Below are 13,488 nucleotides of genomic sequence, written 5' to 3'. Positions count from 1 at the left end.
ACACACAAGTATCAACGGCCGAATCGACAAAGTGGAAGAAATGATATCAGAGTTTGAAGACTACCTTACTGAAATAAGACATGCAGACAAGAATAGAGGAAAAAGAATGAAAAGGAATGAACAAAGCCTCCAAGAAATACGAGACTTCATAAAAAGACTGAACTTAATGATTGATTGGAGTACCAGAAGGAGGTGGGGAGAATGGAAACAAGCTGGAAAACACACTTCAGGATATTATCCAGGAGAACTTCCCCAACCTAGCAAGACAGGCCAACATGCAAATTCAGGAAATACAGAGAACACCATTAAGATCTTCCATGAGAAGATCAACTCCAAGACACATCATCAGATACCCCAAGGTCAAAATGAAGGAAAAACGGTTAAGAGCAGCCAGAGAGAAAGGCCAGTTCACCTACAAAGGGAAGCCCATCAGACTAACAGCGGACCTCTCAGCAGAAACCCTACAAGACAGAAGAGATCAGAGGCAAATACTCGACATTCTTAAAAGAATTTTCAACCCCAAATTTCATATCCAGCCAAACTAAGCATCATAAGCAAAGAAGAAATAAAATCTTTTCCAGACAAGCAAATGCTGAGGGATTTAGTTACCACCAGGCCTGACATGCAAGAGCTCCTGAGAGAAGCACTAAATATGGAAAGGAAAAACCGGTACCAGACACTGAAAAAACACACCAAAATATAAAGACCAACGACACTACAAAGAAACTGCATCAACTAATGTGCAAAATAAACAAGTACCATCATGATCACAAGATCAAATTCACACATAACAACACGAACCTTAAATGTAAATGGGCTATATGCCCCAATTAAAAGACACAAACTGGCAAATTTGGATAAGAAGTCAAGACCCACCTCTGTGTTGTATTCAAAAGACCCATCCCACATGCAAAGACACACATAGGTTCAAAATACAGGGATGGAGGAAAATTTACTAAGCAAATGGAAAGCAAAAATAATTAAATAAATAAAAATAAAAAAATAAAGCAGGGGTTGGCCAGGCATGGTGGATCACACCTGTAATCCCAGCATTTTGGGAGGCCAAGGTGGGCAGATGATGAGGTCTGGAGTTCAAGACCAGCCTGGCCAACATGGTGAAACCCTGTCTCTAGTCAGGCATGGTTGGGGGCACCTGTAATCACAGCTACTTGGGAGGCTGAGGCAGGAGAATTGCTTGAATCCAAGAGTCAGAGATGCAGTGAGCCGAGATTATGCACTCCAGCCCGGACAACAGAGGAAGATTCTGTCAAAAAAAAAAAAAAAAAAAAAAGCAGGGGTTGCAATCCTAATCTCTGACAAAACAGACTTTAAACCAACAAAGGTCAACAAAGCCAAAGAAGGGCATTACTAATGGTGAAAGGAACAATTCAACAGGAAGAGCTATTTTAAATACATATGCACCCAATACAGGAGCACCCAGATTCATAAAACAATTTCTTAGAGACTTACAAAGGGACTTAGACTCCCAAACAATAATAGTGGGAGACTTTAACACCCCAATGTCAGTATTAGACAGATCAATGAGACAGAAAATTAACAAGGATATTCAGGGCTTGAACTAAACTCTAAATCTAGTGGACCTAGTAGACATCTACAGAACTCTCTACCCCAAATCAACAGAATATACATTCTTCTCAGTGCCACATGGCACTCATTCTAAAATCAACTACATAATTGGAAGTAAAACACTCCTTAGCAAATGCAATAGAACTGAAATCATAACAAACAGTCTCACAGACCACAGTGTAATCAAATTAGGAATTGGGATTAAGAAACTCACTCACAACCACATGATTTCATGAAAACTGAACATTGAAAATTGCTCCTGAATGACTCCTGGGTAAATAATGAAATTAAGGCAGAAATCAAGAAGTTATTTGAAACCAATGAGAACAAAGAGACAACGTACCAGAATCTCTGGGACACAGCTAAAGCAGTGTTAAGAGGGAAATTTACAGCACTAAATATCCACTTCAGAAAGCTAAAAAGATCTCAAATCAACATGCTAGCATCACAATTAAAAGAGCTAGAAAGGCAAGAACAAACTAATCCAAAAGCTAGCAGAAGACGAGAAATAACTAAGATCAGGGAAGAATTAAAGGAGATAGGGACATGAAAAACTCTCCAAAAAAATCGACAAATCCAGGAGGTTTTTTTTGTTTTTTGTTTTTTTTAAATTAACAAAACAAATAGGCCACTAGCTAGACTAATAAAGAAGAAGAGAGATAAGAATCAAATAGACACAGTAAAAAATGATAAAGGGGATATCACCAATGACCCCACAGAAATGCAAACTACCATCAGAGAATACTATAAACACATCTATGCAAATAAATTAGAAAATATAGAAGAAAGGGATAAATTCCTGGATGCATATACCCTACCAAGACTAAGCCAGGAAGAAGCTGAATCCCTGAATAGGCCAATAAAAAGCTCTGAAATTGAGGCAGTAATTAATAGCCTACCAACCAAAAAAAGCCCAGGACCAGATGGATTCACAGCTGAATTCTGCCAGAAATACAAAGAGCTGGTACCATTCTTTCTGAAACTATTCCAAACAATTAAAAAGGAGGGATTCCTCCCTAACTCATTTTATGAAACCAGCATCATCCTGATACCAATACCAGGAAGAGACACAACAACAACAAAAAATGTCAGGCCAATATCCCTGATGAACATTGATGCAAAAATCCTCAATAAAATACTGGCAAACCAAATCCAGCAGCACATCAAAAAAGGTATCCACCATAACCAAGTTGGCTTCAACCCTGGAAAGCAAGGTTGGTTTAACATATGCAAATCAATAAACATAATTCATCGCATAAACAGAACTAAAGACAAAAAGCACGTGATTATCTGAATAGCCACAGAAAAGACCTTTGATAAAACCCAACGTCCCTTCATGTTAAAATTTCTCAATACCTAGGTATTAATGGAATATATGTCAAAATAATAAGAGCTGTTTATGACAAACCCATAGCCAATATCCTATTGAATGGGGAAAAGCTGGAAGCATTCTCTTTGAAAACCAGTACAAGACAAAGATGCCCTCTCTCACCACTCCTATTCAACATAGTATTGGAAGTTATAGCCAGGGCAATAAGGAAAGAGAAAGAAATAAAGGGTATTAAAATAGGAAGAGAGGAAGTCAAGTTGTCTCAAGTTTACAGACAACATGATTGTTATGTAGAAAACCCCATCATCTCAACCCAAAAACTTCTTGAACTGATAAGCAACTTCAGCAAAGTCTCAGTTTACAAAATCAATGTGCAAAAATCACAAGCATTCTTTTACACCAACAATAGGCAAGCACAGAGTCAAATCATGAATGAACTCCCATTCACAATTGCTACAAAGATAATAAAATACCTAGAAATACAGCTAACAAGGGATGTGAAGGACCTTTTCAAGGAGAACTACAAACCACTGCTCAGGGAAATAAGAGAGGACACAAACAAGTGGAAAAACATTCCATCCTCCTGAATAGGAAGAATCAATATCATGAAAATGGCCATACTACCCAAAGTAATTTATAGATTCAATGCTATTCCCATCAAACTACCATTGACATTCTTCACAGAATTAGAAAAAAAAAAAACCTTAATTTATTTTTTAAAATAAAATAATGAGTTTACAATAAATTAAATTTAAAATTTATTTTAAATTTTATATGGTATCAAAGAAGCATCAAAGGAGACCCGTATAGCCAAGACAATCTTGTGCAAAAACAACAAAGCTGGAGGCCTCACACTATCTGACTTCAAACTATACTATAAGGCTACAGTAACCAAAACAGCATGGTACAAAACAGGCATATAGAGCAATGGAGCAGAAGAGAGACCTCAGAAATAACATCACACATCTACAACCACCTGATCTTCGACAAACCTTACAAAAACAAGCTATAGGGAAAGGATCTCCTATTCAGTAAACAGTGCTGGCAAAACTGGCTAGCCAAATGTAGACAACTGCAACTGGACTCCTTTCTTGTACCTTATACAAAAATTAACTCAAGATCGATTAAAGACTTAAATGTAAAACCTAAAACCATAAAAACCCTAGAAGAAAACCTAGGCAGTACCATTTGGGACACAAGCATGGGCAAATAATTCATGACTAAAATGCCAAAAGCAATTGCAACAAAAGCCAATATTGACAAATGGGATCTAATTAAACTAAAGGGCTTCTGCATAGCAAAAGAAACTATCATCAGAGTGAACAGGTAGCCTACAGAATGGGAGAAAATTTTCCAATCTACCCATCTAACAAAAGTCTAATATCCAGAATTTACAAGGAAGTTACATATTTACAAGAAAAAAAACAAACAAGTCCATCAAAAAGTGGGCAAAGGATATGAACAGACATTTCTCAAAAGAAGACATTTACACAGCTGACAATCATATGAAAAAAAGCTCAACATCACTCATCATCAGAGAAATACAAATCAAAACAACAATGAGATACCATCTCATGCCAGTCAGAAAGGCGATTATCAAAAAGTCAGGAAACTATAGATGCTGGTGAGGCTGTGGAGAAATAGGAATGCTTTTACACTGTTGGTAGGAATGTAAATTAGTTTGACCATTGTGGAAGATAGCATGGTGATTCCTCAAAGATCTAGAACCAGAAACACCATTTGACCAAGCAATCCCATTACTGGGTATATACCCAGAGGAAGATAAAGACACATGCACACATATGTTTATTGCAGCACTATTTACAATAGCAAAGACATGGAACCAACCCAAATGCCCATCAGTGATAGACTGGATAAAGAAAATGTGGTACATATATACCATGGAATACTATGCAGCCATAAAAAGGAAAGAGATCATGTGCTTTGCAGGGACATGGATGAAGCTGGAAGCCATCATCCTCAGCAAACTAACACAGGAACAGAAAACCAAACACCACATGTTCTCATTCATAAGTGGGAGTTGAACACTGAGAACACATGGACACAGAGGAGGAACAATACACACCGGGGCCTGTTGTGGGATTGGGGATGAGGTGAGGGAACTTTGGGGACAGGTCAATAGGTGCAGCAAACCATCATGGCACTCATATAGCTATGTAACAAACCTGCATGTTCTGCACATGTGTCTGGTTTTTTGTTTGTTTGTTTTTTTTTTTTAGAAGAAATAAAGAAAAAAAAGAATATTATTTAACAATCGAAAGGAATGAATTACTAATACATGCTATAATGTGGGTAAATCTCAAAAACGTTATGCTAAGTGAAAGAAGCCAGATTCAAAAGGCCACAGACTGTATGAATCCATTTATATGAAATGTCTAGAAATGCAATCCAATAGAAATAAAAAGTGTATTAGTGGTTACCTGGGGCTGGGTGTGGGAATGGGAATGGGAGTGACACAAGGGATGGGCACAAGGGACTTTTTTGGGTGATGAAAGTATTCTTAAATTGGATTGCAGTGGTAGTTGCACAATTCTGTAAATTTACTAAAAGTCATTAAACTGTGTATTAGTTTGTTTTCATGCTGTTGATAATGAAATACCTGAAACTGGGAATACAAAGAGGTTTAATTGGACTTACAGTTCTACATGGCTGGGCAGGCCTCAGAATCATGGCAGGATGTGAGAGGCACTTCTTAAATGGTGGCAGCAAGAGAAAAATGAAGAAGCAGCAAAAGCGGAAACCACTGATAAACCCATCAGATCTTGTGAGACTAATTCACTGAGACTTATGAGAATAGCACGGGAAAAACTGGCCCCCATGATTCGATTATCTCCCCATGGGTCTCTCCCACAATACATGGGAATTCCGTGAGATACAATTCAAGTTGAGATTTAGTGGGGACACAGCCAAACCATATGATTCCACTCCTGGTCCCTCCAAGTCTCATGTCCTCACATTTCAAAAACAACCATGCCTTCCCAATAGTCCCCCAGAGTCTTAACTCATTTCAGCATTAACCCAAAGGCCCACAGTCCAAAGTCTCATCTGAAACAAGGCAAGTCCCTTCCGCTTATGAGCCTATAAAATCAAAAGCAAGTTAGTTATTTCCTCGATACAATGGGGGTACAGGTATTGGGTAAATACAGCCATTTCAAATGGGAGAAATTGGCCAAAACAAAGGGTCTACAGGGGGCATGCAAGTCCAAAGTCCAGCGGGACCGTCAAACTTCAAAGCTCCAAAATGATCTCCTTTAACTCCAGGCCTCACATCCAGGTTATGCTGATGCAAGACGTGGGTTCCCATGGTCTTGGGCAGCTACACCCTTGTGGCTTTGCAGAGTACAGCCTCCCTCCTGGCTGCTTTCACAGGCTGGTGTTGAGTGTCTGCAGCTATTCCAGGTGCATGATCCAAGCTGTCAGTCGATCTACCATTCTAGGGTCTGGAGGACGGTGGCCCTCTTCTCACAGCTCCACCTGGCAGCACTCCATTAGGGACTCTGTGTGGGGCCTCTAACCCCACATTTCCCTTCTGCACTGCCCTAGCAGAGGTTCTCCATGAGGGCCCTGGACCTGCAGCAAACTTTTGCCTGGGAATCCAGGCATTTCTGTATATCTTCTGAAATCTAGATGGAGGTTCCCAAACCTCAATTCTTGACTTCTGTGCACCTGCAGGCTCAACATCACATGGAAGCTGCCAAGACTTGGGGCTTCCACCCTCGGAAGTCACATCTTGAGCTGCACATTGGCCCCTTTCAGCCAAAGCTGTAGCAGTTGGGACCCACAGCACCAAGTCCTTCGGCTGCACACAGCACGAGGACCCTGGGCCCAGCCCACGAAACTGCTTTTTCCTCCTGGGTCTCTGGGCCTGTGATGGGAGGGGCTGCTGTGAAGGTCTCTGACATGACTTGGAGACATTTTCCCCATGGTCTTGGGTATTAACATTAGGCTCCTTGCTCCTTACTTATGCAAATTTCTGCAGTTGGCTTGAATTTCTCCCTATAAAATGGGTTTTTCTTTTCTGTTGCAGAGTCAGGTTGCACATTTTCTGAACTTTTATGCTCCGTTTCCCTTTTAAAACTGAATGCCTTTAACAGTACCCAAGTCACCTCTTGAATGCTTTGCTGCTTAGAAATTTCTTCTGCCAGATAACCTAAATCATCTCTCTCAAGTTCAAAGTTCCACAAATCTCTAGGGCAGGGGCAAAATGCCACCAATCTCTTTGCTAAAACATAACAAGAGTCACTTTTGCTCCAGTGCCCTACAAGTTCCTCATCTCCATCTGAGACCACTCAGCCTGGTTTTATTGTCTATGTCGCTATCAGCATTTTGGGAAAAGCCATTCAACAAGTCTCTAGGAAGTTCCAAACTTTCCCACATTTCCGTGTCTTCTTCTGAGCTCTTCAAACTGTTCCAATCTCTGCCTGTTACCCACTTCCAAAGTTGCTTCCACACTTTTGGGTATCTTTTCAGCAATGCCCCACTCTACTGGTACTAATTTACTATATAGTTCGTTTTCATGCTGCTGATAAATACCCGAAACTGGGAACATAAATAGGTTTAATTGGAGTTACCATTCCACATGGCTGGAAAGGCCTCAGAATCATGGTGGGAGGTGAAAGGCACTTCTTACATGGTGGTGGCAAAAGAAAAATGAAGAAGAGGCAAAAGCAGAAACCTCTGATAAACTCATCAGATCTCGTGAGATTTACTCACTATCATGAGAATAGCATGGCAAAGACCGGCCCCCATGATTCAATTACCTCCCCCTGGGTCCCTCCCACAACACATGGGAATTCTGGGAGATACAATTCAAGTTGAGATTTAGTGGGGCACAGCCAAACCATATCAAACTGTAAACTTAAAATAGGTTAATTTTACAGTATATAAGTTACATCTCAATAAAACTAGTCTTAAAAATGTTCCTTTTTAAAATACTATACGTTACTAGGCTATAATTTTATTTGAAAATAGGGATATACAATGGTCTCAGGAGCTCTTGCCCCATAGGTAGAATGTCAAACCTCATGACTCCAGGTGTCTGTAATTTCAACAGGGAATAAGAATAAATAGACTATTTCTTGTTTCTGGGGAAGGTGTTTGTAAGCAAATTCACTACGTACACCAAATAACAGGGGCAGGGTTAGAATATTTACAAAGAATAGACTTTTAAATTCCTATGTAATTTAGAAGCACTAATTTTAATACAAGGATCTAGCGGTATAAAATATCCTTATACATTAAAACAGATCCTTTAACATCTCTGCAACATAATCTTCTGATAAAATCATTTGAGTTCTGCACTTAAACATTTTAACTAATATCTAATTCAGACATCTCATTAATTAGAAGCTTCTTTCCACTTTTGCCCTAGTTTGTTTAAAAGAAAGCCATTCATAGCATATTTCTACAATTATTAACTATACCTTGACCAAGAATATGTATACACATATTATGCAAACACATATTGTAAGGAACAGAGGCTATAAAAGTAGTTAAAATGCATATTTGATTTTTGGTGACCAGTGACACATTTTGTCCCTAACATTGCAATCAGGTACCTGGAATGTGATGGGCCTCTTTCCTGGGAAGTTTGGGAGGACAGACTTCCATCAAAGGAGTTTCCTCGGTGGCAGCCTGAAATGGTGGCCTTGGGTGAGATGGAATCTGACTGGAATGTTTCACAAACCACCTGGAGTCCCTTTTGGAGGTAGAGATAGCAGATTAGGTTTTGGTTTTTTTGTTTGTTTGTTTTTTGTTTTCCCTGTAGCTATATCCTTTAGAATTAGCTACCATACCATAACATGGTTCCATATATGGGTTTTTTTTTTCACCATAGTTAATTATGATATTATGGGCCAAGAGATTTTGATTTCATCTCAGAGAGAATAGAAACAGACTTCTAGGGATCACCTGTGTCATTTCAAGCATCAGGCAAAGTAATTTCATATATTTTGTTTCATTTTGTTCTTAATTATTTTCTTTTTCATTTCCGTACCCAGTATCTACAGGAGAGTTACACATCAAGAATTCATCATACTAAGGTGAACTGAATGGAAGCATGAGGCTAAAATAGAAGCACTAGGTTACTAGGAGCTAATCAAATTGAAGCCAGAACATGAGAACAGAAGTACAAGGTTAACTTTTTTCTTCATTCATCAGTGGAGAGATGCAATACACTTTCCTAATCAGACACAATGACCTTTATTCTGATTTATAAGTACAATTCAGCAGTTCTGTTACCAGGTAGCTTATTTTAATTACATTTAGCTGATAAATGTAATTCTGCCCAGGTAATGTGAGATATTTTTCCATAGATATTATAAGTGAAATTCTTTACTAAAGTATAAAGACCCTCAACAATCTATCTGGAAGGTTAGCCCTTACAATTTTAATTTTTACACACCAAAATAAGGCGTTATTCAATCATGATGGAAAGAGAGACAAATACAGCTAGAAATTCCATGAATTAAGTCTTCTGAACTTGACCATAAAATTCTTTAGCATAAGCATACTATCTGTGCCTCATGTTAGGTGATTTGAGAGATTTAAAAAATTAGATGAATCTGACCCTTAAGCTCATGAGCTTACAGTTATGTCTCAAGACAGGTAAGTATAGGTCAGAGAAACATGTCCAATAGAAATATAATGCAAGCCACAAACAGCCACATATCTGATTTTAAATTTTGTAGAGACCACATTAAAAACAGTGAAAATGAACAGGTGAAATTGTTTTTAATAATATATTCTTTTTGACCCCTAATTATCATTTCAACATAGAATCAATACAAAAATTATTAAGATGTTTACTTTTTATTTTTTTTTTAAGACAGGGTCTCACTTACCCAATTCATAGTGCAGTGGTGTGATCATGACTCATTGCAACCTCCATGTCCCAGGTTTGGGTGATCCTCTCCACTTAGTTTCCCAAGTAGCTGGGACTACAGGCGTGTGCCACTATGCCCCGCTAATTTTTCTATTTTTAGTAGAGACACAGTTTTGCCATATTGCCCAGGCTGGTCTCAAACTCCTGGGCTCAAGCTATCCACCTGCCTAAGCCTCCTAAAGTGCTGGAATTACAGGTATGAGCCACTGCGCCAAGTCTACATTCTATTTTATATTACATTTTCAAAATCTGATGTACATTCTACACTCTCAATTCAGACTAGCTGTATTTCAAGTGTTCAATAGCCACACAGGCCTAGAGGCTATCATATTGGACAGTGCAGGCTTAGACTAATTGGACAAGAGTTTAGGGGAAATTGAGATCTTAATTGGTCCTTAAAAGGATAAAATTTAGATGAAAGAAAGAGAAGATTCTAGTTAGAGGAAACAATCTGAGCAAGGATTTGGAGGCTAAAATGAGCAGGCACTGTAAGTTAAGAGATAATAGATAACTGACTGAAGGGATAATCAGAAACAGGGTCACTTAGCAAAGGTGGTGCCAAGTGGTGGGAGGCACAAAAAAACAGGGAGAGGAATTTGGTCTTGCAGCGACAGTCAATAGGATCCACTATAGGTTCCTAAGGAGAAAGGGACATGATAAAAGGATGGCACGTGCATAAAATGCCTTACGTGGAATGGTGAGTTAATAAATAAATGATATATTAGGAAATTAGTCAGGAATTATTAGTGGTATTTATGCAAAGAAGAACAGTCTAGAAGTAGAAAATTCAATTAGGTAGGTTCAACTGCAATTTAGTTATGAGGGCCTGGATTTAGAAGATAGCAGTGGGCATAAAGAATAAAGAAAACATCTGAGCAACATAAAGAAAAGAAGACAATATGACTTAGCAGGAAATCAAATCAAGAGGATTAAGTATAACATAATATGAGATGTATGTATTTCATTGTATCTAAGATGTCATCATTTAGAAGACACACCATTATTTTATGTAACGTTAAGAAAAAAATACCCTGTTAATTAAACTAGGATATTTTATTTCTATCATTGGGGATTTTTAATTTTATACTTGTTGAAAGAGCTATTTTACATTTATTTAGGCACAGCTTTTTTATTATATTTCCATCCTGTGTATATGTAAGAGGAAAGTATAAGTGAAATAAATTGGTGTAGGTATTCCTAAAACTACTTCACATTTAAAATTTTCAACCCCGAATTGTTAATATTTGAGTTTTTCCAAAGAATAACCTCCTCTGTATCAAGAGTGTTCTCTCTTAAAATACTTCTCCACTATTCCCTCTGACATATGCTTATAATCCACTGACCCTGATGATGCAAATTTAGATGCTGGAAATGACCAAATTCATGCTGCACAAGAATTACAACCATATCAAGACAGCTACCAGTAGGGAGATTATAAAAGGCCAAAGATTGTCAAGCATACTCAATTTCAAATATGTTAAATGTGAAAAATATATACATCTTACAGCATATAAATCACAGTGTCTGTACTTAGTAATTGCTCAGTAAATGGTAGATGTAATAGGACTCCAAAATTTCTAGGTTGAAGGGTAAAAAGAGTGATAATCTTCCTGGCAGCAGTAACAGTTGGAAAGAGGATCCAATTTTGATGGAAGGCAGCAAGTTTCACTTTGCACATGTTGAATTGAAAGTCAAAACAGTTCATTTAATGCCATAAGTTAATGGTAGTATCGATTTCTATGTAGCTTTCAATTACTCTGGCCTTCATTTCTTTCTTTTCTTGAGCAAACATGACAAATTTGCACTGAATTATATTCTGCATCTTATATCATAGTTTGCACCTTCTGTTTTATGTGGGTTAGTCTTGACCCCTCATTAAACTTTAATATTCCTTAAGGGGTAGGACTATCTTATAACTCCTTCCAACTCCCTCTTCCTGACCTCCGGCAGTATTATTCTACCTACATTAGAGTTACTTAACAAACATTAGGGGATTCAATAATTGAGAACAAGGTGATATGTTATTTAATCTGGGATGTAATGATAACTAACACTTATTGAGTGTTACATGTAAGCCACTGAGATAAAGCACAACTCATTACACACTAAGCACTGAGATAAAATACTAGTCGTATATTGTCTTGTTTCCGCACCTCCACGCTTTGAGGAGATACAGAAAATTAATTTTCATACACGACTGATAAAAAAACCTGAGGCTGTTAAAAGTTGCACATTCAGAAAGGAGGAGTGGCTTTGAGCCTGGTAGTATGATTCTAGAACTCATGTCTTTACCTTCACACTACACTATGTCCAAGGACTTACTGCCTCCCTTCTTCTTATAATTATAATAAACTAACCTCTAAGTGTCTTGCATCTTGATTTGGTGATTCACAGGTCCGGCTTTGACTGTTGATAGGAGAACTTCTCTTAGCTGAAAAGATGGAAGAAGTTCCATCATTTTATAACGTTATAAGTTCTTTCTATTTCATAAGTGCATTTCATTTTCAAATAGAAAAGCTATTTTAATAGAACATTATTACTTTAAAAGAAGACATTAATGCATATTGTAAGAGAAATTCAAATAACCAATTCAAAAATATTAGCATTTTTTGGGGTTATCAATGTAGATATTCATCTCTTCAGTCTGACTCAGTAAGTTAAGGTGCTAAAAAGTTGGCAATACTAAAAATAACAATAATAGGTAACACCTACTCAGCACCTTATATATACAAAGTTCTCTAAGCATTTTACATATACAGTCACGCATCACTTAAGGACAAAGATACTTTCTCAGAAATGTGTTGTTAGGCAATTTCATCATTGTGCAAACATCGTAGAGTTTACTTACACAAACCTAGGTGGTATAGCCACCTACACATCTAGGCTATATAACATGGCCTAGCGCTTCTAGGCTGCAAACCTGTACGGTGTGTTACTGTATTGAATCCTGTAGGCAATCATAACACAATAGTATTTGTGTATCTAAACACAGAAAATATACAGTAAAAATACGGTATGAAAGACAACAAATTATACACCTATACTGAGCACTTACCATGAATGGAGCTTGCAGGAATGTGTGTTGCTCTGGGTGAGTCAGTGAGTGAGTAGTGAGTGAATATGAAGGCTTTGCTAAATTTATTTTTAAAAAGTTTTTATTCTTTAATAATAAATTAACTTTAGCTTACTATAACTTTTTACTTTATAAACTTTTTAGTTTTTTAAACTTTTTGACTCTTCTGTAATAATACTAAGCTAAAAATAAATACATCATACAGCTGCACAAAAATATTTAATTTCTTTCTAACTATTCTATAAGTTTTTTAATGTAGTCATATATTTATAAATTTGTATATTTATTTTACTTTTATTTGTATATTTTTTATCTTTTATACTTTTTTTTTTTTTTTTTCGCCCAGGCTGGAGTGCAGTGGCCGGATCTCAGCTCACTGCAAGCTCCGCCTCCCGGGTTTACGCCATTCTCCTGCCTCAGCCTCCCGAGTAGCTGGGACTACAGGCGCCTGCCACCTTGCCCGGCTAGTTTTTTGTATTTTTTTTAGTAGAGACAGGGTTTCACCGTGTTCGCCAGGATGGTCTCGATCTCCTGACCTCGTGATCTGCCCGTCTATCTTTTATACTTTTAATATATTTTATAGTATATATTGCT

At 37.6% G+C, this 13,488-nt stretch overlaps 1 protein-coding gene across 15 annotated transcripts in view; it reads right to left on the bottom strand.

Moving 5' to 3' along the window:
* Positions 1 to 13,488, bottom strand: part of UNC80 (unc-80 homolog, NALCN channel complex subunit) — a 228,096-nt gene that overhangs the window by 197,415 nt on the left and 17,193 nt on the right. For all 15 annotated transcript variants that reach the window (XM_031651893.1, XM_021923937.2, XM_021923939.2 and 12 more), the window contains exons 6-7: positions 12,179 to 12,252; positions 8,497 to 8,636 (exon numbers count right to left, since the gene is read on the bottom strand). In XM_031651893.1, coding sequence (XP_031507753.1) covers positions 8,497 to 8,636; positions 12,179 to 12,252 — 214 coding nt within the window. The remainder of the gene's footprint in view (positions 1 to 8,496; positions 8,637 to 12,178; positions 12,253 to 13,488) is intronic.

This window comes from Papio anubis, chromosome 10 (genome assembly GCF_008728515.1).
Source record: "Papio anubis isolate 15944 chromosome 10, Panubis1.0, whole genome shotgun sequence".
NCBI classification, from domain to species: Eukaryota; Metazoa; Chordata; class Mammalia; order Primates; family Cercopithecidae; genus Papio; species Papio anubis.
The sequence above is the reverse complement of the archived record's forward strand: the minus strand, read 5'-3'. Positions and strand labels throughout refer to the sequence as shown.